Source organism: Otolemur garnettii, unplaced genomic scaffold, assembly GCF_000181295.1.
Source record: "Otolemur garnettii isolate 467f Iridium unplaced genomic scaffold, OtoGar3 scaffold00001, whole genome shotgun sequence".
Lineage (NCBI taxonomy): Eukaryota > Metazoa > Chordata > Mammalia > Primates > Galagidae > Otolemur > Otolemur garnettii.
In genome coordinates, this window is record NW_003852396.1 from 54,166,840 (window position 1) to 54,193,330 (window position 26,491).

General features: G+C 39.5%; 1 protein-coding gene across 1 annotated transcript in view; it reads right to left on the reverse strand.

The window, feature by feature from the left end:
- The window catches only part of SLC5A12 (solute carrier family 5 member 12), a 51,164-nt gene extending 26,223 nt beyond the window's left edge, over nt 1-24,941 (reverse strand). Inside the window, exons 1-6 of the mRNA XM_003781190.2 lie at nt 24,603-24,941; nt 13,877-13,942; nt 12,429-12,480; nt 10,981-11,048; nt 4,615-4,769; nt 4,364-4,504 (exon numbers count right to left, since the gene is read on the reverse strand). Of these exons, the coding sequence (XP_003781238.1) occupies nt 4,364-4,504; nt 4,615-4,769; nt 10,981-11,048; nt 12,429-12,480; nt 13,877-13,942; nt 24,603-24,941 (821 nt within the window). The remainder of the gene's footprint in view (nt 1-4,363; nt 4,505-4,614; nt 4,770-10,980; nt 11,049-12,428; nt 12,481-13,876; nt 13,943-24,602) is intronic.
- Nucleotides 24,942-26,491: the final 1,550 nt, after the last annotated feature.

The window sequence follows — 26,491 nt, forward strand, 5'->3', positions numbered from 1 at the left end:
AGAACAAACAATCTCATTGTGGGGAGAGTCACAGGGCGCCAGGAGAGCAACATTGGACATTTTCTTAGATGGGGTCTTTGTTTGAAGGGAATGGGAGACATCTACATTCAAATGTAAGAACACACATTCATTTCAAAGCCCTCTAAAACCTGGAGTGTATAGGTGTGCCTGTCTTTCAGGAGACTCTTACATCAAAGTCCTCATTTATAAAGCAAATATGATTGCTAATTATCCCATTTAGAAGAATTTTTAATTTTACATTTAAAAAGTTTTTATCTCAAAGGTTACTTTGGGGGGGAGGTATTTTAACCTTGCATTTGTATTTGTTTGGTTTTGTTCAGCGGGGGGTGGGAATATAATTGCCAGGTAAAATGATCACTAGTCTAACCGCATTAATCTCACTCTTGCTCTCGGCCATTCGGGTGTCTGCTCAGGTTATCAGCTGGAAAGGCCTCCCTGACCATCCTGATCTGAAAAAGCCACTCGCTGCTCTCTTACCAGTTCCTTCTCCTTGTAATGATTCATGTCACTACACCATTTATCATAATCTGAAATGCTGTAATATAGATATTCATTTACCATTTGTTTTCCCCCAGTCAAACACAGAGCTTCATCTCCAGGCATAAAATAGGTCTGGCATACAGCAGATAAAAATTTATTTTACTTTTGGTAAGAAATGATGGAACAATTAAATGAATGGTAGAAATTCATCACAATATGATCATACACTTTACATGATTTTTTTGTTTGTTTGTTTTGAAAAGAACATTGGACTTAGGAGTCAGAAGACTTTATCCTTAGCAACTGCGTGACCTCAAGTGAGTCACCTAAAACTCTGAGTCAGTTACAACATCTGTAAAAAAAAGTGTAACACACTTGCCTTGCTTTTTATTATACGGCTAATATGAGGATTGAATGAGTTACGCACTGTCAAAATCTAGCAAGGTAGAAGATATTCATACAATATCCAAAATTCACCATTCAGCTATGGAAAATGATAAACCCCTCTTGATAAACCCCTCTTGATAAAATATCAAGAGAACATTAAAGTCATTGTATTTTGACTTGTTTCTCTTTAGAAATGGACTCTGATTGTTTCTCTTTAGAAATGGACTCTGATTCTAGAGGGCTAATTCTCCTATTTGTAAATAGGCTTCTTCATTGATTCATTGAAAATATATTTCTTGGAGATCTCTTGATCTTTTAGGCATGAGAGGTCTAGAAGGGGATATAGAAGGCAGCAATGAAAAAAAAATGCTCCCTCTGGGAGATTAGATTCTGGAATTAGAGGCAGGTAATAATCATGAAGTAAAATAAACACATACGATATTTTAGATATAAGAAATATGAGGAAAATAAGGGGAGGGGAACCAAAGTGACTGTGCGTGGATGTGCTCTCAGGGGGACTGGAAGATGTTGCTGTGATACCAACTGCTCCTACCCTCACAACACCATTTACTCCCCAAAGTCCTAAAGGATAAACTGAGGCTGAGAAACAGAAAAAGTCAGCTTCTAGGAAGCACCTATAAGGGACTTGATAAGTGGGATTACTGCTCAATGCAAGGAAGAGCTAGCTTAAGCTGTGTTTTCTGAATAATCAGCATTTCTGGGCATGTAATTAAATATACTGACTTTCTCCCATGGCTCACTGTTCAGTATGAACTATCTGGGTCTATTTTTACATACATATTTTAACAAATGGATTTTCCTTAAGTACCAAAGTTTTTTTTAAGCCTTAATGGAATGTTTTACGTACATTAGGCTCTCAGATAATGAACACAAGAATATTTAATCAGCATTCTGCTGTGCCTCCTGGGTGAAAGTCCATGGGCGGCTAGCTCTGAATGGCCTTTAGTGAGCCCAGCAGTGCCCTTGAGTCCCCAACTGTGTGACAAATGAGAGCCTTCACCATGTGCCCCCCCAGCAGTCTCCCCTTCAGTGCTGTGCACGTCAACTGTACTGACCCTTTTCACTGATCTCTGGCCTGAATGTATGAACCCAAACAGTGCTAATTCTCTCAGGGAAGACTTTTCTCTCTTGTTTTCAACCCCTTTTAAAAACATGAAAGAGGGAAGTCTTTTCTAAAGAGAGTTTTTATTCTTCCTCTTTCCTTATTCTCTCCCAAATTACTATCACAGTTCTGATCCCTTCATGAGAGAGGGAACGTGTGGAACCATGAGTGTCCTCAATGCTTAGGAAATTATGTATATTTCTTTATTCACGACTATTCTTTTCCACCATTTTCCTACCCATTAACTACTAATGCAACAAATTCCTAATTCCAGGCAGTTATAAGAATGGGATTATGTTGATTTTGCTTGAATTAAACTAATCTGAGAAATGAGGCTTCCAGATACATACACAGGAATATGTGTGAATGCATGGATATATATACACACACATATGTCTGTGCGTCCCTGTGTGTCTACACACACAAGTATGAAATTCTCAAAGCATTACTTTGTTTAAAAAGTAATTTTTATTTTTATTTAAATATTTATTTAAAAACATTTTATAAGCACAGGCATTGTTGTTGATCTTGGTGGAAAAATGACGAAAAAGATTTGTTTTCTAACTTTTAGGTAGTAACATAGTGATAGGGGAAAATTAGGCATATTCACACACAAAAAATAATATAACACAAATTCATAAGATTTTTTTTTTTTTGGCTGGGGCTGGGTTTGAACCCACCACCTCTGGCATATGGGGCTGGGTTTGAATGCGCCACCTCCAGCATATGGGGCCAGAGCCTTACTCCTGTGAGCCACAGGTGCCACCCCAAATTCATAAGATTTTTATAAAACTAGATTTAACAGTGTTATTATTTATTGTACCAAAGGTTTCTTCTCTTTACAGATGCAGTCAACTCTAGTTTATTTTAAAGCAGAATTTTAAATGAATTTTTAAAACAAAGTCTACCAGCTTTTGGAGTAATACAGCTATTTAATAAAGAGATGATTATGTGTATGGAAGGTTTGTTATACTGTTATTTAATGTAATAAGATTTGAGTATGTTCCTAGTGAATTGATGAAGTTACCAGATAGTGTTTTCATTATCCCAAGAGCTATGCCATATATAAATAGTAACATTACAGTTCTTCTTTTGGAATTCAGCTTACGAAATGGTTGAATCATTTCCAGGCAATCTTATGTTTTATTCAGTGAACATAAGAAACTTTGCATTGGAAGTATTTTAAAGTCATTTTGGGGAAAATTCACAGTGACTGTTTCTCTAAGAAGAGTTTAGGGTACCCTGGTTAGGCTGGGAGGGCTGAAACCTCAGGAAGTAGCACTAGGAATGAAATGCCATTTTAAATGCAGTTCTGGCTTATTTATGCCAGTTTTGCAAAAGAACATGTAAGGGACATTGGTCCTTGGTGGAGAGTTGAGACTGACTTGTAGAGCTTGAAAAAGGCTCAACACTCAGGCCTCTGGGTCTGCCCTTCAGAGCAAGCCGGCCTGCTGAGAGTTAGAACAGCTAAGGCCCCTTTGTCGCTTGCCACATTATCCTGTATTTTCTTCTTTTTTTTCTTAACCTCTCCTTGGCAACTTTAAGGGTACAAACATCTGTTAAAGTAAATTAAAATAGATACCACGCCTGAAAAATCCCTGGGCAGACAAAGCCAGTGAAGCTTCATAAGTAACTACATTTGATTTGCAAGTACTGCAAGTGAATCTTCCCTTGGGCTCTTTCTTGAAAATGCCTATATCAAAGAAAAATGAAACGGAAGGCTCACCAATCAGAAGTCACCAACTAACTTAGTTAACCTGTGAGGGAATTTCCAAGAGAACCAAGTAAGCCAGCTACCGACCTACAGCAAATATTTTCTTTGTTTGTCTAATACACGCAAGCATCCTGCTGTCATGGTCCCTCAGCAGAACCCAAGCCACCATCTCTTTTGTAGCTTCCTGAGTCGTAAATCACTATTTGCTCAAAGAAGCTCTTTAAAATTCAATTGTGCCTCAGTTTAACTTTTAATATATCCAAACGAAAAAATACTGGTTAAAGAGCCCAGATTCTGCATCAAATAAATAGGGGCATCTCATCCTGAGAACCGAGAGAAGAAATGTGCAGTGTTTACTTCCTCATTGCTCCCTCCCCCAGTACCTGATTTAACCTAGTCATTTCCCAGTAAACGGAGGCAGCAAGTAATTGAGAGAAAAAGCAAGCAAACTTCAGTTTACACACCAGCTCTGCCTCTTCTTTGCTGAAAAGAAAGTAGTAATGTCTGCTTCAAAAAGTCGAAGGAATTAAAGGAATCTCTCTGTTTTTCTCTCTTACCCACAGACTAGCAGAAAGTATGTAAAAAGTATCCAGTGAGGTAAGAGAAGACATTTACATTTTTCTTGATTCATAACTTACAGCTTAGCATGTTTTTCTGTTTTGCAAGAGATGCATCGCTGGATGGTCGATTGATTAACTCCATAGATTCCAAGCCACGTAAACGTCCCTCCCACTGAGATTGTCCAAAAAGTGTGCCGCCTGAGAGGATCTACATCAAAGCTAGGAGGCAGAGAGAAGTGAGTAAACAAAGATGTTTCTTGGATGTCCAGTTATTATTGTAGGTGATGAGGTCATGCAGCTAAGTGTTTATAAGGTAGCATTGGGCATACTCAAATATATTTAGTCGGGATCCATTTGCCGCTTGCTCCATCACTTGGTGTATGCCACCAGTTTGAGCCGATCCTTGAATGAGAACCGTTAAGAAGCCCACGATCATGACGACCATCTGAAATGCGTCTGTCCACACCACTGCTTTTAATCCACCCTGAAATGAAGAGAGCAGATGTGAGTTCTTGAAACTGAAGCCTGCAACTCTTCCAACTCAGCCCAGACCCCCTGCTAGGGCAATCACTCATTCATTCAGCAACAGGCACAGAGCACCTTTTATGTGCCAAGTACTATCTCAAGCATGGGAGTAAAGTAGCAAGCAGAAGAGGCCCCTTCCTTAACTTCATAGAGTTTGTTCTTTGACAGAAGCAGATATTAGACAACATGATAGTCATTTATCTAAAACTGTGGAAAGTGCAGTCAAGGACAGGTCATTATAGGGTCATATACCAGGTAATCCAGAACTGGGTCTTGGGGATATGATGTTCGAGCTAAGTTCTGTAGAATGACTAGAAATTTACTAGGTACAGAGGACACAGAGGAGAACGGACCAGCATGTGTGAAGGAGGAAATAAAAGAAAGCTAGAATATACAGGTCAAAGGATGCTGAAGGCCCAGAGAGTTTTCTGAATATGCTAGAGGCCAGAAAACACAGACCCTGACAAGGCCACACAAATGATTTCTCAAGCGCAATAAGAGATTATTAATGAGAGCTGTATGAGGTGAGATTGGGGGTTTTGTTTATAGAAGTTTCAATGGCAATTGTGCAGGGAATACATTTCTAGACTGCAGAAGAAAAAGAGTCGAGAGACAAACTCACAGTGTATTTCACTCATCCACGCCCAAGATGACTGGCAGTTTGAAGTAGAGTAGAGATGGAAAGAAGTGGATGGATTGGCAAGATATTTAGGGCATAAAATCAACATAGCTGTGATTCATGGAAGCAGGTGATGAGAAAGTAAGAGAATTAAGGATAATTGCTTCAGTCAAGCTTCCACAACTTGAGTTGTTTTTTTTTTTTTTTTTAAACTAATAACGGTGAATATACTTTGGGAAACTGAGGTGGTAGATGCTAAAAAAGAAGAGAGAAACTGAGAAGGACTGTTAGCTTGCAGACATTCATGGAGGAAGGGGCTTTCAGAGCTACAGGATGGTCACATAGTTGAGCAAACTATAGTTTCAGGGGAATGAATATGATAGTAGAACTGAGGCAAGAGTTTAGAGCAGGTGTCATTGAATTTGCTTCCCTGTTAGCCCACCTAAAGAATTTTAAAGAGGGGGTGGTGAGAAGAAAGAAAGAAACAGCTAAATCCAACAGCCAACAGCTAAATCCCTTCCCCAGGGATTTATTAATGGAGGTCTAGGTTGGGCCCTGTCCTCTGTGTCTTTTGAAAGTTCCCCAGGTGGTTCTAATGTAGAATTACAGTTGAGAACATGTGGACCAAGAAGAAAGGAGAGAGGATCCTGTAGTATTCCAGGTATAGACGAGCTCATAGGACTATGGAGAAGGCAGAATGAGCAAAGAGGGAAAAAGGAAATGAAGTGATGTATTAAAATGTGCTTTGAAAATGAATGAGTGCTGTGAAATGAAAAGATGTGGTATTTTTAACGTTGAAAATCAGAATCATCATCCCTGGTTCCTCCTCCGGAGTGTCAAGAACTTCAGTGAAAAGATGACAGGCGTCATCCTTAAGAAGGAAAGAAGACGCTAGGGTTGCCCCATCTTTTCTTTTGTAATTAAAATTAAAATTCAATTTAAAAAATAGACGTTAAAGTACCTGCCAAAGGCAATGTATTTATATATTTTGTTCAAATTCAAGCTCGAGGAATAATACATTTCTTACCTCCCACCTGCTAGGGAGCACTCTTTTAATTTCCTTTAAAGACCTTAAGCCTTCCAAACCCATTTCTCAGTATCAGATTGCTATGAAGACCAAATTATGAAAAGCTTCTGTTTCCAAAAGCTTGTTGGTTATACAAAAACATGCATAAATCTCAACATCAGCTAGACATGAGGCAAGAGAACAACCCAGCTTATCAAATATTCATCCAAAGGCAGATGAAAGCCAACATGAAGACTTTCTGCTCCTTCCTGCAGTGAGATTATCTTTTTCTTTCTCTCTCACTCTCTCTTCTGTAACTCACACCTATGTGAGTTACACAATCACACACACACCCCATTAAGCTTCTATAAACTGATTGTGCCTTGTGTATCACTTACCTATTTAATCAGTTTATGTTGTTTGGGGTCTAATATTCACCTTAATAAATTGCAACCCCCTGGATAAGAAGAATCACACCCCTCCCCCCTTCCACTGGTTATTTTAGACGCTATGCAACCACAGGTTTAGCAGATTAAAGAGACCACCCTATGAGCAAAGGTGTTAGATAAATAGGCCACCATTTTGGTGAGAAGCTCAGCTGAAGCCTCTGACCTGGGCATAGAGAGGAGAGGTGGAATAGAGGTAGAGTGAGTGGAGAGTAGGTGAATGTATCAGATTCACATAATGAAAGATTTCCAAGACTACGTACGCTGAGGAGCTTTTACTGTATCTTGTGAACAATGGGAAGTGAGAAGAGGATTAGGTCAGTCAAGTGGCATGAGTAAATGGATGTTTTAAGAAGATTAATCCAGGATAGCGCCTGTGGCTCAAAAGGGTATGGCGCTGTTCCCATATGCCAGAGGTGGCAGGTTCAAACCCAGCCCCGGCCAAAAAAACTGCAAAAAAAAAGAAGATTAATCTGACAGAGGCAGAGGTATGCAGGGTGTGGAAACCAGAAGAGACTGGAAGTACAGAACCCGTTAGGAAGTAGTAAATTTAGTTCATTTTAGCTTATTGTGGTTATTAAAATATCCAGACTTGTTTCTGAGGTTGCAGTTTTTGGTTTCAACTAGTCCTACTTTTAAAAATACTTGCTTTCTTCTCGCTTCGATAAAATGAGGGTTTTTTTTTTTAATTTTAATTCTTTCTTTCTGGTTTGAATGTTTTGTTGAAATGAATCTCCTTGAAATTTTGCCAGGCTTTTAAAATACAGAGTCAAGATTTAAGCCTTGCCCTACTCTCCAACAATTCAAGGATTATAAAACCTTTAAGGCTGATTCCTCTCTTCCTGATTTACATGCCTTTGTTTCACAGTTTAGGAGACATTATTTTTAATTCTACAATTACATATGATAATTATTAAGATCATTGGTCTACTTTATATTTTAAATTGTATAGTAATATGTAACATTCGAAAATATAGTATATACATTATAAGGCAAAAATTAAGCATCGAAATTATTTGACTAGATTTACTAAATGTTTTCTATTCTCTTTCCTTATCAGCTCTGTGTCCAATTTCAACCGTCATTATCGTTTTCCGCCTTCTGTCAGTGCTTCCTCTACATTTTTGGCGGGTGAAGAACTGATGTCTTTGAAATTTTTCCATCTGACAATCACATTTTCTTTATTGAACTAGAATCTATTTTCTATTTGAAATAGGGATTATACCCATTTCTTTCTCCTTCAGCTCCTCTTCTTCCCCATGTCCGTCTTCTGTTCTCAGTGCTAAATTCTCTTGGCTGTTTACACTCAACTCCTGAAAGATAGTTTTGGTGGAAACACAGGTATAGGTTGCCAGTTGTTTTTCCTCGGTGCTCTAAATGCGTTATCCTTTTGTTTCTGGCTCCCCTGGCTGTTGCTGAGGAGTCTGACACCGGTGACCCTTTGCCAGTGTCTTGTTCTCTGCTCTCTGGCTCCTTTTCAGATATTCTACTTATATTTGCTGTTCCATGAAATCATGTTATCAGTGCATCTAGATAGGGACTTCTTTCTTTTTCTCTTGTAAGGTCGCACTTTCCAAATCAATAAATGTTTGTCTTTCACCTTTTCTAAAAAAATGGCAAGCTATCATTTCTCGAAAGAGTTCATCCCCTCCATTCTCCCGGAATCTCTCCTCTGAGATTCCAGCTGGACACAAATTAAACTTTCTGATCTTGATCCTCCGGATATCTCTGTTTCTCTTTCATTTTTTGATCTCCTTGTCTCTCTATTATACTTTGGATCATTACTGTAGATACAGTTTTTAGTATATCAATTTCCTCTTCCAGTGTACCTACTCTTTATCATAGTAATTATATTGTGTGGTCATTCCTGGTGCTTATTCATCTTTGCAATTGAATCACTTATTTATTTAAATTATTAAATCTATTTTTTTATTAAATCAGAGCAGTGTACATTAATACTGTCATGGGGTACAGTGTACTGTTTCTGTATACAATTTGAAATACTTTCATCCAACTGGTTAACACAGCCTTCATGTCTTTTCCTTAGTTATTGTGTTAAGACATTTATATTCTACATTTAGAGAGATTCACATGTACCCTTATAGGATGAACCATAGACGTGATCCCACTAATCACCCTCCCTCCACCCATCCTTGCCCCTCTCCTCCCCTCCCTCTCCCCTCTCCCCATATTCCTGGGCTAAAATTAGGTTATAGCTTTCTTATGAAAGCTACAAATTAGTTTCATAGTAGGGCTGAGTACATTGGATACGTCTACATATTCCAATTCTAAAATACGCTGTTCTTCAGAGGCCAGATCTCATTGGTTGTTTTTGCTGATTCTTAGTCATAGTACCTTGCTATTTCATATTTCCAATAATATTTTATTATAAGATCATTGTTGGATCTTTACCTGTGTGTGAATATCTTATAGTTCTAAGTTGGGCTCTTCCTCTAAAGCAGATTTGCACATTTTTCCTTGCAAAAGCCAAAGTGCACCACTGAACTGGAAACCGCTTCAGCTCTCCGCATTAATCCCAAGCTCAGCCACTCTGCACTGGCACTGATCCAAGGCTCCATACCTCAGTAGGGGTACTGGTATCCACACCTGCCTTCAGGTCAGTCCCATCCTTCTTGTCTTCCCACCACATGCTCCTTCCAAACACCAGCCTTCAAAATCCATATATTCAAAATTATTTTGTTGTTATATTATTTTGTTACTTTGTTTGGGGGGAAGAAGTTTTACTGGGGAGTTATGATATCTTTTGTAAGGCCAGAAATGCATCAAAAAGTTGTTTAAAGCCAGGTACAGTGGCTTATATCTGTAATTCTAGCACTTTGGAAGCGCAGGAATCAAGACCAGCCCAAACAACAGTGAGACCCTGTCTCTACTGAAAATAGAAAAACTAGCTGGCTGTTGTGGCTGGTTCCTGTAGTCTCAGCTACTTGGGAGGTTGAGGTAAGAAGATCGCTTGAGCCCAAGACTTTCTGGTTGTTGTGAGCTATCCAGGGTGATAGAGTGAGACTCTGTCATTTAAAAAAAAAAAAAAAAGTTGTCCTATCTGATGTCTAGCTGTCCTTTCTATGGACAGGTATTTCATAGGAACAGATCTGTCATACATGCTCAGAGGTGGAAAGAGATGGAAGGTATTTTTTAACCTACATAGGAGGAGGTACGTGTCTGAAATAGAATTATGGTAGTGAGAATAGAATGAAAAAAAAAAAGAATGATAAAGCTTTGAGTGTAAGAAACAGTGAAATTTGCAAGTAAGAAAGAGAGATGGCCATTTCAAAATTGCATGCAATCAGGGTAGATGTTACAGAATATGGGATAATGCCAAAATAGATGAAGGATTTCCAATATGATATATTGATTACTTCATTTTTCCCTATAGAAAAGAGAATCTTACTGTCTGGGAACATTGCCATATGTCTCACTGGTTAATTATAGCTCACACTATGAGCTATAATAGTAGTCCAATGTCTAAGGATAATAAAGATTTGAGTTGTAGGGTGTGGGCAAATAATAGGTGTTCCATAAATGTTTATTAAGCTGAGTGTAATAATTATATAAATATGTTGCCGATACCACTCAGAGCATGTGTGAAGCCAAATGATAAATATAAATCAGGCTTATCCATAAGTGAGACAATCTGGTATTTCTTATAAAATACCAGCCCTCCTGTTCACTCATATACATATTGTGTTAATTTTTAACCAGTAGATAATGACATATAAATGCCACCTATGGTTTATGACCATTACTAATGGGCAAACTTTTTTTCTCAGAAGTTGTATAGGATCATCTTTCTCTGAGGAAGGAGGCATTTCCTTCACCAGAGGTTTTGTTATTGGACATGGCTTTCTTGAAATGAGCTCAGAGCCTAAATTCTTTTAATGGTTAGTACCAAAAGACTTTTTTTTTTTTTTTCAAATAAGACAACAGCATCTTCCTGACAAAACTGTGGCAGATAAGCTGGCATACTTCTAGTTTGTTTGGGAATAGCAATTTCTGCTATAATTAGCTGCCTGCTGCTGGAGATTGCCCTTATCCCATTTTAGGAAGTGGTGCTAAATACCTTTCACAGCTAGATACATACCAGGGTACAGTAGAATGTGCAAACAATTCCTGTTGCAAACACAGAGCCCCAGAGATTAAACCCAGTCACTAGGAAAAAGGAAAAATATAATAAAAGAAGTGCCTCTGAAAAAAAGGAAGAGAACAAATTTTTGGAAGAAAAAAGTCACAATTTTTGTCATGATTCTTTGTGATCAAAAATAAAATTGAGTTAGAATTTTCCCCTATTAAATTTTCTCATTTTTGAGAAAGATTCTTTTATTATTATTTCTAGATAGTCCATATATTTCATACCATATTCGGTCCAATTTTCCTCCCTAAAATTCTGTAGCTTCCAATCTTTGGTCCAAATGGATTTTTTTTTCTCAGTTTTTGCCTGGGGCTGGGTTTGAACCCACCACCTCCGGCATATGGGGCTGGCGCCCTAATCCTTTGAGCCACAGGCACCACCCCAAATAGATTTTGATTTTGAGATTTTTTTTTTCCCTTGAGTACTCTGGAAACCACCTAAACATCAACCACGAATTAATATTTCTCAATATAAGCATATAGCCTAGCTAAATTGGTTATTAAAGACTTTCAATGTGGCAGGTATCATTGTAAAACTTATTTTCACTTTTATTTTTATCTTGCCTGTTTGTTTCTAAAATTGTATTCCCTTGAAAACATAAGTATAAGTCTTAATGTAAGTCTTCCAGGCCCCTTTTACTCTTGTATTCACAGTATCCACTTCCTGATGTCACTGAAAAGGGTACTTATTACAGATGACCTTAGCTAGTTGTTGTTCATATATAATACATACATAATATAATGTAATATATAATATAATACATACAATATAATATAATACATATATAATATAATGTTTTTGTTTAAAAAAAAAAAACAAAAACAAGGCAGCGCCTGTGGCTCAAAGGAATAAGGCACCGGCCCCATATGCCGGAGGTGGCAGGTTCAAACCCAGCCCCGGCCAAAAACTGCAAAAAAAAAAAAATAAAACCCAAATACAAACAAAGAAACAAAAGCAATTTAAACTTGATATTGAGAACAATGTGAAGCAAAATCAAGTAACTGAATTATTTTTTCAGTGCTCAGTTTTTAGAGCTTTACATCATACATGGGTCCTTGTGAAGTTTTGAGATACAAAAAAATCAAGAAACATTAAATCCATGATCACAGAAACAAATGAAGCCCTCCCAGCAACCCCAATAAGCCTACCAAGTTGAAACTTGCCCTGGGTGAAATCAGAAAGTATGCTATTGACTCTGTTTCTTGGAAGTGAAATAATGAACCATAACACAGTTTGTCTCAAAACTTTTGTAGAGACCCACATAACATCTTTGGTATGTCATAGCTCCTTAACCAGAGAAACATCTCTTTAACATGATACTTTATGTGTAATTCTCCAAAACGAGAGTTCAGGCATAATAGATGGGGTGGAATGTGCCCCAGAGAATGTCGGTAACTCACCTTGATTAAGTGCCAGAGCAGGGGCGTACACCACCACCCCTGTGTAGAGAATCTGGTGGAGAAACAGGAATCAGGTGAATTGTGAGGAAATGACATGAAAAACTGCGTAGAAATTTCTTTCTGACCTTAGGGATGCGCTTCCTTCAATATATTCAGCCACACACTTCATCCCCATGCCCACTGTCACTGGGTTGTAGAGAGATGCTTAGACGGAGGAAGGGGATGGGATATTCAAGGCAGCTGCTAGTTTGGAGATTTTATGGTTGTTTTGGGCCTGTCTCTAAGAGATACAAAAGGTTACAAGAGGTTTTGATCTACCCTCCCTGTGCCCGCTTCCCTCATGCACGCACATCACAGTGGGCTCTCTACTGACTTCAAGAGATGAGATGTTTCACTAAGAAAAAGAATTATATTCTGGCAATTTGTTGAAACATAGAATTCAGAGTAGAGATGGATAGAATCTGTCAGGAGAAAGTCCTGTGTAGGACAGACTAAAAACATGGGTGATCTGCATAATGAATATATCTTCTAACTCACAGAGTTGCAACCACTACACAGATGGAAATTGGTACCATCTCGTTTTACTTTAAATGCAATGTCATCATTTAGAGCTTGACGTGGGGATTTTCAAATTGTGTGGGCAGGTCAAGGAACATTTTTTTTTTTCCTATTCTCTCTCTTAAAACCTTCATTAGGTGAGTAGGAGTTTGGATTAAGAGGACACACTCTTATCTTCTAGCAGAAAGTATTTTCCTCACAGGTAGGGAACGCCCCAGTGGCATGCCACAGACATGCACAGGACAGCATGAAGCCACTTCAAAGCCTGGAGAGCTGAGCAAGAGTCCATAAGAGAAAAGTAGAAATACCAGTTGGGGATATCGTCTTAAAATAACTTTTGGCAAAACTAGCATTTCTAGTTCAATTCAGTCAACCAATTAAAAAAAAAAAAAAGTCAGTTAACAGAGCATTCCATATGTAAAGCAACTCATACAGGTTAAATAGGAGTGAAATGCATGTTAAGAAAACATGCCCCCCCCCCCTTTGGGGCTTGCAATATGTATTTGTCTGCTATATGTAGTCGAGATCTCTGAGATCTGTGCAATGTGAACACCTCTTAGGGCAGCAGTTCTCAACCTGTGGGTTGCAACCCCTTTGGGGGTCTCCTGCATATCAGACATTTACATTACAATTCGTAACAGTTACAGTTATGAAGTAGCAACGAAAATAATTTTATGGTTGGGGGTCACCCAACATGAGGAACTGTATTAAAGGGTTGCGGCATTGGGAAGGTTGAGAACCACTGTCTTAGGGTAATCACAATCTTGAAAGTGCTATCCTTGGGAAAACAGTATCTTCTTGGCATTAGGTCTGTCCTTTTATTGAGGTAATTGCCCCCCAAATAAACACAACTGTGTCTTATAACCCCGCTGTTTGTTTCCACCTCTTACCGTCTGCACGATGTAGATGACTGTTGCTGCATAGCGAACGGGTTTGTTGAATCGTAGTTGCAAGTACTAGAAAAAACAGAAAGACACAGAGCCAGGGAGTTTTACATAAGAGCTGTTAAGAAGGCACTTTTTCCCCTTGAGAGTCCTTCTTTAGACTCCAAAAATTTTATGCTTTGGATTTATAATGTGATTTTAAGGTATGTGTCCTTATGTACAACAGGTGGTAAAAAGAAAGCATAGCGTATGAAAAATCCAAGCTCTATCAAAACTCAATTCCTTTTCATGCTTTTCATAATGGTCAGAGAAGATAAGTGGATTGTTTGAAGTAAAATTCAGGTCTTTTTCCTTTTCTTTCTTTCTTTTTTTTTGAGACTGAGTCTCACTATATCGCCCTGGGTAGAGCGCTATGGCGTCACAGCTCACAGCAACTTCAAACTCTTGGGCTTAAGTGATTCTCTTGCCCCAGCCTCCCAAGTAGCTGGGACTACAGGCACCCACCACAACGGCCGGCTATTTTTTGTTGCAGTTGTCATTGTTTAGCTGGCCCAGGCCAGGTTCGAGCTTGCCAACTTCACTGTATGTGGCTGGCACCCTAACCACTGTCCTACAGGTGTTGAGATTAAAATTCAGGTCTTGGCTCGGCGCCTATAGCTCAACCAGCTAAGGCGCCAGCCACGTACACCTAAGGTGGCGGGTTCGAATCCCCAGCCCAGACCCGCCAAACAACAATGACGGCTGCAACCAAAAAATAGCCGGGTGTTGTGGCGGACACCTGTGGTCCCAGCTACTTGGGAGGCGGAGGCAGGAGACTCGCTTAAGCCCAGGAGTTGGAAGTTGCTGTGAGCTGTAATGCCACGGCACTCTACCCAGGGGGACAGCTTGAGGCTCTGTCTCAAAAAAGAAAAAAATAATAAAAAATAAAATTCAGGTCTTCTGACTCTCTTCCTAGAAGTCTTCAAACTGGGTCTACTGAAGCCATTAATTCCTTTTGTATTTTTACTGCATCAAATTCATCTCAATCCTTCACTTCATTCTTCTTGGATTGCTCCTGAAGCTTCCTAATGAATCTCCCTAATACCCATCCTTGTCTGTTCATCTCATCAACCACATACCTGCCACATTGATTCCCTTAAAACAGAGCTCTAATCACGTCATTCTTTTCCTTAAAATCTTCAATGATTCTCTGCCGTGGACAAAACGAAGCACACATCTCAGGGTTGGTCCTCCAAACCCTCCGTTGTCCAGACCATATCTTAAGTCATACCAGTAACCCTTACATAGATTACCCTCCGCATAAAATCATCATTTATTGTTCAACTAATATACTCATACTTTTCCATCCATCCTCAAACTACGGCCCACGGGTGTTTTTGCAGCCCACCTAGGACATTTATCTGGCCCGTTGGGTGTTTTTGCCACCGCTGCCTGTCCTGCTTAGCTGCCGACTCGTCCCATGGTCCATAGTCTGGCCCTCCAACAGTCTGAGGGACAGTGAACTGGCTCCCTGTTTAAAAAGTTTGAGGACCCCTGTTTCGACCTTTACTTTGTTTAGGTAGGACTCTCGATGTAAGAGCGTCTTCCCTACAGTTTTTACCAACTGTTAGTCATTAAGCCTGAATTGTCCAATCACTATCCCTATCCCACTCAAACTTTCTCCTCTGAGCTCTCAGGCACTAATGCCAAAACTTTTCATAGTTACCAGTTGCTGTCGTGTACTTTGGTGTTGGGTTTGTTTCTCTTCCTAGATTCATTTTCTATGAACGCCGCCGTAAGTTACCACCAGTTATTGGCTTTAAACAACAGACAGACCTTGTTCTGAAGGTCAGAAGGAGAAAATCAGGGAGCCCAAATCAAGGTCGTACTTGCTCACGAGGCTCTAAGGAAGAGTCTGCTTATGTAGACTCTTTGAGTTTTTGGTGCTGGTTGCCTCATGCCAATCTCTACTTCTGGAGTGGCGTTGCTTTCTCTTTTGTCTCTGAAATCATTGGCTACCTCCCTGTTATAAGAATATATAGAGTTATATTTCTATTGAGGGCCCCCCTGAAGGATCCATAATAATCTTCTCATCTCAAGATTCTTAATTTAATCATGTTTGTGATGCTCTCCTTCTTTTTATAAACTACGGATGTTAATATTCACATCTCTCAGGAATAAAGCATAGATAAGTATTTATTTGGGAGGAGGCGGTGAGATGTTTTCAGCCTGCCACATTTCTCATCTTTGATACATATCAGCACCGTTCTGTCTTATTCATTTTTGTCAGGTATGAATTCATTCATTCAACAAATATTCGTCACTTACCTTTCGTGTTGCATCCTGAATACAATAGTAAGCAAAAATAATATAGCCTATGTCGTAGAGAATCTTAGAGATGTGGTGAAGGGACCATAAACAAATATTTAATAAGTAAAGTTACAATGGTGGCGATACACGCTAGAAGAAGAGCTACAATTAGCTGTGAACATACATAGCAGGATCGGATTTACTGTTAGAGATAAGGAAAGGGTTAGCTAAGTATTCTAGAAAGACATTAGTGTATGTCTCCCAGTGCATAATAAACCTATGTATATCAAATGAAAAATATATATGCTAAGAGTAGCAATGGCTTGAGGATTCAATGTCTTGTTAGTAGTTTCTATGGGTAGTAGTTCTTTCTTTTCCGAATTTGAGGAAAGTCATTTTGATTAAATCAGAGGTTAACTACTGCTTTGTCCTTTTCCTAGAAATAAGACACACATGTTGTTTCAAGGCCCTTCTTAAAACAAGGAACTCTTCTTGGTATAATCGTGACTCTATTTCACACTAACCCACATTTCTCAGCTTTCCCTGGTAGATCCCTCCATTTCTCAGGTAAAAGAAGCACCTTATTTTCGGGCTTTCTTTCCTCAGATTATACATTCAGTGGATTGTGAGTTAGGTTGTAGCCCCGTGAATATGTAACTCATATTCACAGGATATAAGGAAAGTATTCTTACACAAGAAGGGAGGTCGGTGAGGAGACAAAGTCTCAACTATCATAAGATAAAAAAGACTGCGAAACTTCTGTGAGGAGGACAACTTGGGTTCAAATCCCTTGCCCTTGGGAAAATGAGTTACTCCCATAGGCCATGTCATGGGTTTTCTCTTCCTAAGATAGATGATCATATGAATCAAATGGCATAATGTATTATAACACCAATATTGGGCTAGAAATACAGTGGAATTTAGTGACTGTGGTAGTCTCTGTGGGGTCATCACCCATAGCACATTGACACTCATTGTTCCAGTCCATGCTGATGACATGGAAATGTGCCTGTGATTATATGCTTGAGGGATTTTTCTCAGCCCTGGCACAAGGAAAATAATAAATGCCCAGGGTGTTATCATTGGCGTTTAGCCAATGAATAAGTGGAGCTGTATGAAAAAGACACCCTGGCTTCCTTACCTTTCAGAGAGGACAACCTAGAGACATGTTCTACCCTGTCTCTTGAGATCCCCAGTGCAGCGGAGCCCTTGTTGCTCACAGTGGCAACCTGCTCGAAAGTGCCCTTCTTATTGGCTTCTTTTCCTTCCCTGTTGCACTGTCATTTGCCTGCAGGTGCTTACGGGGATCATATCCCCCCAAATCATTTGTATTCAAATCTTTACCTCGGGCTCTGCTTCTGGGGCAGCACAACTTCAGACAGTGATATTTCCAGCCAATACAATACAAGTGGGGCCTTGAAAATGTACAAATGTTTCTGTAATGAGGTGTGTCCGCTTGACAATAGGAACTGTTTTGTATCACGTAAAGAACCCAGGTTAGCCTACCAAAGAAGAGACAAAATGTGACAAAGACAAGTGGTCTCATCTGCGTCCCTCTAGACCAGAGAACCCCTCATCAGTGCACTACCTGACAGAAGTCACATGGATATCCCAAGAGAAAGAAGCAGAAGAGCCTTCTGGGCTGCAGGTAAACCAGGCCAAATGGCTGAGCCATAGCATTGTGAGCAAATAAATGGTTGTATTTAATACATTTATTTTTGAATGGTATGTAGCAACAGACAACCAATGAAAAATTGATTCTAGGGCGGCACCTGTGGCTCAAAGGAGTAGGGCGCTGGCCTCATATGCGGGAGGTGGTGGGTTTAAACCCAGCCGCAGCCCCAGCCAAAAACTGTAAAAAAAAAAAAAAAAAAAAAAATTTAAGTTGATTCTAGAAGTGGGGAATTATAACAAAATCCCCAAATTAGTAGTATTAGCTTTGGGACAGAGTGGCACATGAAGTCTGGGAAAGCAGAAAGGAAAGTAATCCTGAAACATGGTAAATCCATGAGAATATTGATATAGGAATCTCTGGAAAAGTTAATGATTTTCATATCTCAGGTTAGTTCCACTCAATTTAGTAAAACAATGTAATTGGGAAAAGGCCGTATGAGCAAAGACCTGAATCAGAGGTCAGGTTCCCTGATTTCCGTGTTGAAATTTGCTGATCTCTTGCTTTGTCAGCTAAATAAGTCTCTGTGGTTTCTCATCTAAGAAAGCAGAAGCACTATTCCAACTGCCTGATTCTGTCTATGAAAGAATGTAATCACTTTTCCTTTTAACACATTCACTCATTCATTCAGTGGGCATCTTTGGTGTGTGTATAAACTGTTACTGTTACTGGAGTCAAAATGCAATGGAAGACTTGCATGCCTCACACCTGCTTTTAAAAGTACCAGAGGTGAATCTTGCAACATTTTTAGACTATCAGATTTGATCCAGCTATACTCTTCTCCATTTTTGAAAACAGCAACTCACTTTTCACGTTGGTTCAAGCCCAAATAACACAGGGCCAACCTTACTCCTCTCTTTCTCTCATTTCCAAACATCGAACTTGTAAAAGAATCCTGGTGCCTACCCCCACTTTAAAAATACATCCACTTGGCTCGGCACCTGTGGCTCAAGTGGCTAAGGCACCAGCCACATACACCTAAGGTGGCGGGTTTGAATCCAGCCCAGGCCTGCCAAAAACAATGATGGCTGCAACCGAAAAAAAATAGCCAGGCATTGTGGTGGGCACCTGTGGTCCCAGCAACTTGGGAGGCGGAGGCAGGAGACTCGCTTCAGCCCAGGAGTTGGAGGTTGCTGTGAGCTATGCCACGGTACTCTACCCAGGGGACAGCTTGAGGCTCTGTCTCAAAAAAAAAAAAAAAATCCATTTGTATTATCTCCTTTGTTTCCACCCTATGGCCATTATCTCTCACCCAGATTATAGTAGTAGGCTCCCGATTAGTCCCCCTCCTTCAGCAGTGGAGACTGTACAATCATTCTCAATATCCAGCTAAAGTAATCTTCTTACCACCTAAATCACATTATGCCACTCCTTTGCCCAAACACTCTAATGCCCCATCGCCCCTAAAGTAAACACCAATCACTGTCATGACCTAAAAGGCCTCATGACACTAGTTCAGACCCCCATCAGATAAAATACATATAATATTTATAACATTTTTATAAAAAATTTTCATAACATCATTTATTTGGCTGAAGTAGTATCATACATCTAAACATTTAATTTTCAAAATCTAATTACTACAATACCAGGGCTGCCATGTAAAGGAGGACTAAAAGGAAAGCAATTTTCCAAAAAAAAAAAAAAAGTGTGCAGTGTATAAATGCTCAGAAACCACTATGCCGTGAGATAGAGTGAAACAGCAGTCTGTGCGTTATCATAGTGAGAACTTTGGATGGAAGAGAAGTAGTTCAGGAGCCATGAAGTCCAAGAAAAGTGAGAGAGCAGGTCAACATTAGCCTATAAACTAATGTTAAGGGTAAATAATAAAAGCCTGGATTTACTAGTGTATGATAAGAGAAAGAAGTAAATAACCTTAATTAAAGTGAAGATAACATAATGAGACTGACTCTTACATAAACTGTCCAATTGAGATAAAGAAAGTGTATGATATTGCAAATGAACTAAGCTTGCTTTATAACTGGAGGGTGAGAACAGTTTCTTATGTTTTGACAAGGGGCGGGGTAGTGACAGAGTCGCACAGATGGCCTATCTTCATCTTGAAATCCCACTGCCTATCAAGGTATTTAAATTAGTTGACTTGCTGTATAACACCCATTCCAAAACTTAATGCCTCCAAAACCCAACGTTTTTTATTCCCTCAATTCTGGGGGTGGGCTGAATAAGCTGTTCTGCTCATTTTATTAGGACGCTCATGTGTGTAAAATCAACTGGAAGATAACAGCAAGTTCTAACCTGGCCTCCTTCCCATGGCTCTCGTGGTGTTGACAGGTGGCTGGGTGTCTCTGTTCTCTTCTGTGTGTCCACTTGCACTCCTGAAGCTAGACCAGCCCTGCCAGCTTCCTTACATAGCAGTATTAGAGCAGCATTCCAAGAAGACAGAGGCAGAAGCTACAAGCCTCATGAGGCCTAGATTCCAGACTCACAGGACATCATTTTGGCCACATTCTAGTGGTCAAAGCAAGTCACAAGACCAGCCCAGATTCACAGAACAGGGAAACAGTCTCCACCTCTTTCCATCTTTAGTGTTTAAAAAGACCCTGAAAAGCATATCACTGAATAAGTGGTAGAGAATGGAGGATGAACAGATTAACAGAAATTCAAGATGGTACAAAGAGATCGAGTGCTATAAATCTGGGGACAGTAACACCAACTATGATACAAAACTCGTACACAGCATTTACCACCTGGCAGGCTTTGTTAAAGGAATTTTCACATAATTCCTCATTTACTCCTCCCAGACATCCTTGAGAGAGATGTTTTTTATTACCACTCTTCTACATATGTGAAAAGCAGGTACAGAAAAGTTAAATAATTTTCCAGCAAAGCCATACAACCAGCAAGAGGCAGAGCTGGTCTTCAAAGCCAAGTAGACAGAGTTTAAAATCTATGCTTTTAACCTGTATTCTTTAATGCTAAAAAACAAAAGGCAGCCCCCAAATAACCTCATATATACTTTATATACTCTAGATGTCTTATTATTAGGGTAATAAAAAATTTTAAATATGTAGTGGGCAACAATAGTAAACTGTTTTTTTTTTTTGCAGTTTTTAGCCGGGACTGGGTTTGAACCCACTACCTCAGGCATATGGGGCTGGCGCCCTATTCCTTTGAGCCACAGGCACCACCCAACAATAGTAAATGTTTTTTAAAAATTTTTTTTAATTAAATTTAAGGAAGCCCTTATATTTCCTATATTTGTAATAATTTATTCATTTCAGAGGAGTCTCAAATCCCCTCAGTTACATAAATGCAATTGGCTTAATTGCTTTTGTGGCAACTGAATCATTTTTTTTTTAACCAGCTACAGCTAAGCAAGTATTTAGCAGCATATGTAAAATAGATCACTCAGGGTGAGAAAATTGTTCCATAATTTAAAGACAATATTTTTATTTCATTTTAATTTCTTTTTCTTTCTTTCTTTCTTTCTTTCTTTTTTTTTTTTATTGTAGAGACAGAGTCTCACTTTATCGTCCTCAGTAGAGTGCTGTGGCATCACACAGCTCACAGCAACCTCTAACTCCTTAGGCGATTCTCTTGCCTCAGTCTCCTGAGTACCTGGCACTTCAGGCACTCACCACAACACCCGGCTATTTTTTTGTTGCACTTTGGCCAGGGTCAGGTTTGAACCCGCCACCCTCAGTATATGGGGCCGGCACCAGACCACTGACCCCACAGGTGCTGCCCTCCTTTTAACTTCTGAAAAATTTACTAATTTATAGAATGTTGTGCATCCATAGCATTTGATTTCAAGAAGTTATTATTATTTGATACTAAAGTACTACTACTTTATATCTGTTTCTGAGCATTAGCACATTAAAAGGTCATGCATTATGGGGTCCAATTACTTCTTGTCTCTTACACATGGCAAAATATTGGAATCTCTGTCAAACACTCCCTGAACTTCAGTAGTGGCTCCTAATCATTGTGACAACAAAATTTTCCCAAAATATTGAAAGTGCTCCCTATGCAGGGCACCACCCTGCTGTTGTCACTGAGCCCACCCACTTTTTAATCTCATCTTTTTGCCCTTGTGCCCGTTGCACACTCTCCTTCAAGCCCACTGCTTTAAGGGCTTTCCCATCTGTGATTTGCATGTTCCTTCCCTGTGTGGTGCAATCCCTTGCTTTCTCCTGGTCTCTATTTAGGCACCCTATTATTACTGAACTTTGACCATTCTTTATGAATTATGGAGATTTCCCACCCAAACTAGGATTCCTTCTCTCTAGTTTATCCTATTTACTTTTTCTCCACTGTTCTTTTTTTCTTTTTTTGCAGTTTTTGCAGTTTTGGGCCAGGGCTAGGTTCGAACATGCCACCTCCAGTATATGGAGCCAGTGGCCTACTCCTTTGAGCCACAGGCGTCACCCTTCTCCAGTATCTTTTATAGGACAGGACAGTGCAGTGATTTAGCCAATGACCTCTAATGTTAAACGGCCTGGTTGGAGGAACTGCTACTGGCTACCAGGGGACATGGGGCAATTTACATGAGTCTGTGTGCCTCCGTTTTCTAGTCTTTGAAATGCAGATGATCATTCCTGTCTGAAAAGATTGTCTTAAAGACATATGAATTAACACACATAAAGTACTTAAGGCAGTGCTTAGCTTTAAATGCCATGTGAATTTGTGTTATGATTGTCTTACATACTAGTGCAAGTTTATTGCCTGTCCTTTTCTGGTATAAAGTAAGCTCCAGGAGGGCAGGGACTTGGTTCAATGCTGTATCTCCAGAGCCTAGAAGAATGCCTTAGAGGAAGCTGGGCATGGCAGCGTACACCTGTAAGTCCCAACCACATGGAAAGCTGAGGCAGGAGGAGGGATCACTTGAACCCACGAGTTCAAAAACAGGGCTGGGCAACATAACATGACCACATCTCTAGAAAAAAAAGTGTGAAAAAAGAGTGCCTAGAGTATGCTTCATGAGTTTTACTGAATGAAAAGACAGTCATAAAGTTAGATTCCACAACTAGGTAGTTTTTACATAACTTACAAAGCTCTTTCACTTTAAAAGAAAATATTGTAAAAGAAGGAAGATATTATTTTCTATGTGTAAACTAAGTTGAATAAGGCAAAACCACTTGCCCATCCAGTGGTCTTGTTGATAAGCAATGGACTTAGAAACTGAACTTGTGTCTTATAAGTTTTCTCTCTCCTGGCTTGGTGCCTATAGCTCAACCGGCTAAGGCACCAGCCATGTACACCTAAGGTGGCGGGTTCAAATCCCCAGCCTGGACCTGCCAAACAACAATGACGGCTGCAACCAAAAAATAGCTGGGCGTTGTGGCGGGCGCCTGTGGTCCCAGCTACTTGGGAGGCGGAGGCAGGAGACTCGCTTGAGCCCAGGAGTTGGAGGTTGCTGTGAGCTGTAATGCCATAGCACTCTACCCAGGGGGACAGCTTGAGGCTCTGTTTCAAAAAAAAAAAAGTTTTCTCTCTCCTCTTTATGTTTTTCTCTCTCTTTCTCTTGAACAGTCTCAGGCTATTCATTTTTAAATGCATTGCTTTATTTAAAAAAAGAAAAAAAGAAAGAAAACTCAGTAATGATTTTGAGATTCAAACCTTCACAGCTGAATGGAAAAAAATGAAAAAAATATTTTCAGAAGTACATTCATGAGCAATGAGATAGGTGTAGATTTCCTGCCTAAATTTAGTCATTTTCTTCAAAATCTACAACCCAGGTAATAGCATAGCACAACTCAATCCTGATTACTCTCTTTGGGGGAGGGGAGATAATGTTGAATATTTGAAATATGATCATGCATGGAATCATAAATTTTAAGACCTAGATAGTGTCCATTTACCTGAGCAGCTTTTCAAGCCTAGAGAAATGTTTTATACTCGTTTTGCTTACAGAATTAAAAAAAAAAAACGAATCAATTATGAGTCTTCTGCTGCGACTCAGCAGAGGCGATATTAGACAATGAAAATAAACACCATTTTTAATAGAAATTTATTCATGATCACACAAATATTGAACACGCAAATTCAAATTTGAGCATGATTTTTTGAGAATTATTTCAAAGCCAAAACACCGTTACATCCCTTAAAGTAATCTCCATATTTATGTTATTTTGCTATTCTTTCCTATGAAAGTATTTTTATATTTGAAACACACTATCATCTTCCTATTAAAAATTGGAGTCTAATAATAATATGTATGTAAATGCTCTCTATGTTCTGATGGAAAGACTGGTAAACAGAGATACAAGATAATAAGATAGTCTCAGCTGACTTTAGCTCCCCACTTTCCAATCTTAACTATGTCATTTATCTGTATTTCTGTTTTTGAAGCTGGAAAACTGCAATATCCACAATATTTGTCCTGTTTGATTTGTAGAATAATGATGCTCATAATAATAATGATAATAATTAATACCATGACCTCTTTTTCCTTGAGAACCTCCTATGTGTGGGTCAATGTGTTGGGATGTTTATACGTAGATTGTCACTGAACCACTGAACTAGCCCTGTGGGCTTAACATCATTATCTCCATTCCACATATGGGGAAAGAGGTGTGCCTTTCTCCAAGGCTTAGACTTCTTTAAAAAAAATTATATTTTAATGTTTTTCCCGTAACTTGTAACCCGGAAAAATCAGTGATTAAATCTACACTTAACCAGGTGTTAAGCATCAAGATGATTAAAAAAAAAAAAAAAGAAAAGAAAAGAAATGAGAATAACAAAACTCACTGAAGCAAAGAATAAATTTCTTTTCCCGGCTGCAGGAGGAAAAGGCAGCAGCTCTCCTACCTCGTAAGTGCTGGTGATGCCAGATCTGTAGAACACAGGGAGAAAGAGCTCTGACGTCAGGATGATGACAAATGCATAGGCGATGAAGAAGAGTATGAAGGACGCCCCGAAGCGGTAGACCTCGGCAGGGGTCCCCAGCACGGTGACCGCTGACATGAAGCTGGCTGTCAGGGACAAGGCTACGGGGCCAAAGCTCATTTGCCTTCCTCCCACCAGGAACTCCCGGGAAGTTGCCTTTTTTCTCTCCTTAATGGCAAAGAACACCCCAATTCCAGAGGAAATGACAAAGAGGGCTGCAAACACGACATAATCCCAAACTGCAAAGTTCTTCACCTCCATGCTGAGAAGTTTAGCACCAGAGAGTGGCTTTCACCCAGGTCTCAGAGAGATGTTTCCAAAAGCACGGCTTAGCACAGCAGATGCTGTGATTCTTTGAGAACAAGGATGACCAGAGGCACCTGTGTGAATCTTCACACACCCAGTTGTATTCAGAGAAGATCTCAAAAGTGGACTGCAAAGAAGAATCTGGTAGTGGTATCGGTACCAAGAGATGAGAAGTTGAGATCAGACCTTGGTCAAGAGCTGTCTGTTCTTCTCCTGAAGCATATGTCATAGAGAAGGAATTCAGATGTGTTCTGAAATTAATAACCACTGGGGGTGGAATGGACCTGCCAGATAACATGCTCTTTTATCTCCTAGATTTTTTTTAAGTGAAGGTTAAACATTACTGGGGAACATGGAATTGATAAAAATTAACCACCTCAGCATTTTTAATTAGTGAGATGGAATCTGTAAAATGCAAACACCACGCTCAGCACTGTCTTTCTCCTGACAGAGGGAGGGTGGAGGATTGTGTGCAAGCAATTCCTGGAGGCAGTGGGTGTGGAAGGAAAGGAGCAAAGGACTAGGAAGCCAAAGACCTTTGCTCAAGTCCTGGCTCAGCTGTGAATGAACTGCAATGCTTTTGACAAATCATTAAACTTTTCTGAACTTCACCATGAATACTGGGATAATAAGACCTCAGGAGGTTGTTATGAGTTTAAGTCTTCAACTGCCTAACCCTCTTAAGCCCTGGATCTGTAAAATAAAAGGTAATATACCTACCTCACTGGCTACCATTTGTGCTTACCGTGGCTCACTCCTGAATAGAATAATTTAATCTCTGTGGACTCTAGGTCTCAGGAAATGGATTTACCAACAACTAATACTTTTTTTTAGAGCCCTCAATATTGTCTTTTCCTTCCCCCTTCATTTTCACCAGGTGTCAATATCTACTTATACACAGATGCTATGTCAGAGTTAGGTCTAGGACAAATGAGAAAATGAAGGTGAAAATTCAGTTATAAATTCCTGTTTTGGCTTTCATGAGACTCATCTGTCAACTGTCCTCAATTATTTCCAGCAGGATTTTTGGGGTACAATTTCTCATTGAGTTCATACTCCCCCTGCCTCCCTACCGACCTGGACAAAAGCTACAATCTTTATGAGATCGTGTTTAAGTCTCCTCTTCTCTATGGAGTTTTACCTCCCCCTCCTTCCCAAATCCTGTAAAAAGTAGCCTCTCTCAGCACTCTCACACCATAATCATCCTCACCTATTTTTAGGAATCTCTGTGTGACTGTCTGGAGGAATCTGGTAGTTATTGCAAATGACTAGTTCCTTAAAGACAGAAGCAAAAAGTCTAGTTTATATACCCAACACAGAGTAGCCATCAGAGGAAATAAGGAAAAAAATTAAAAAAGAAGAAAACTGAAATTATCCATAATGCCCCCAAAACAGAAACAACTCCAAACAGAGGAAACTCTGATTTTGCTGTTGACCTCTAGATAACTGAGTAAGTCTTTGATTATTGGTTTGATCTGAATACTGTCCTCACTCCCTATTTTGCT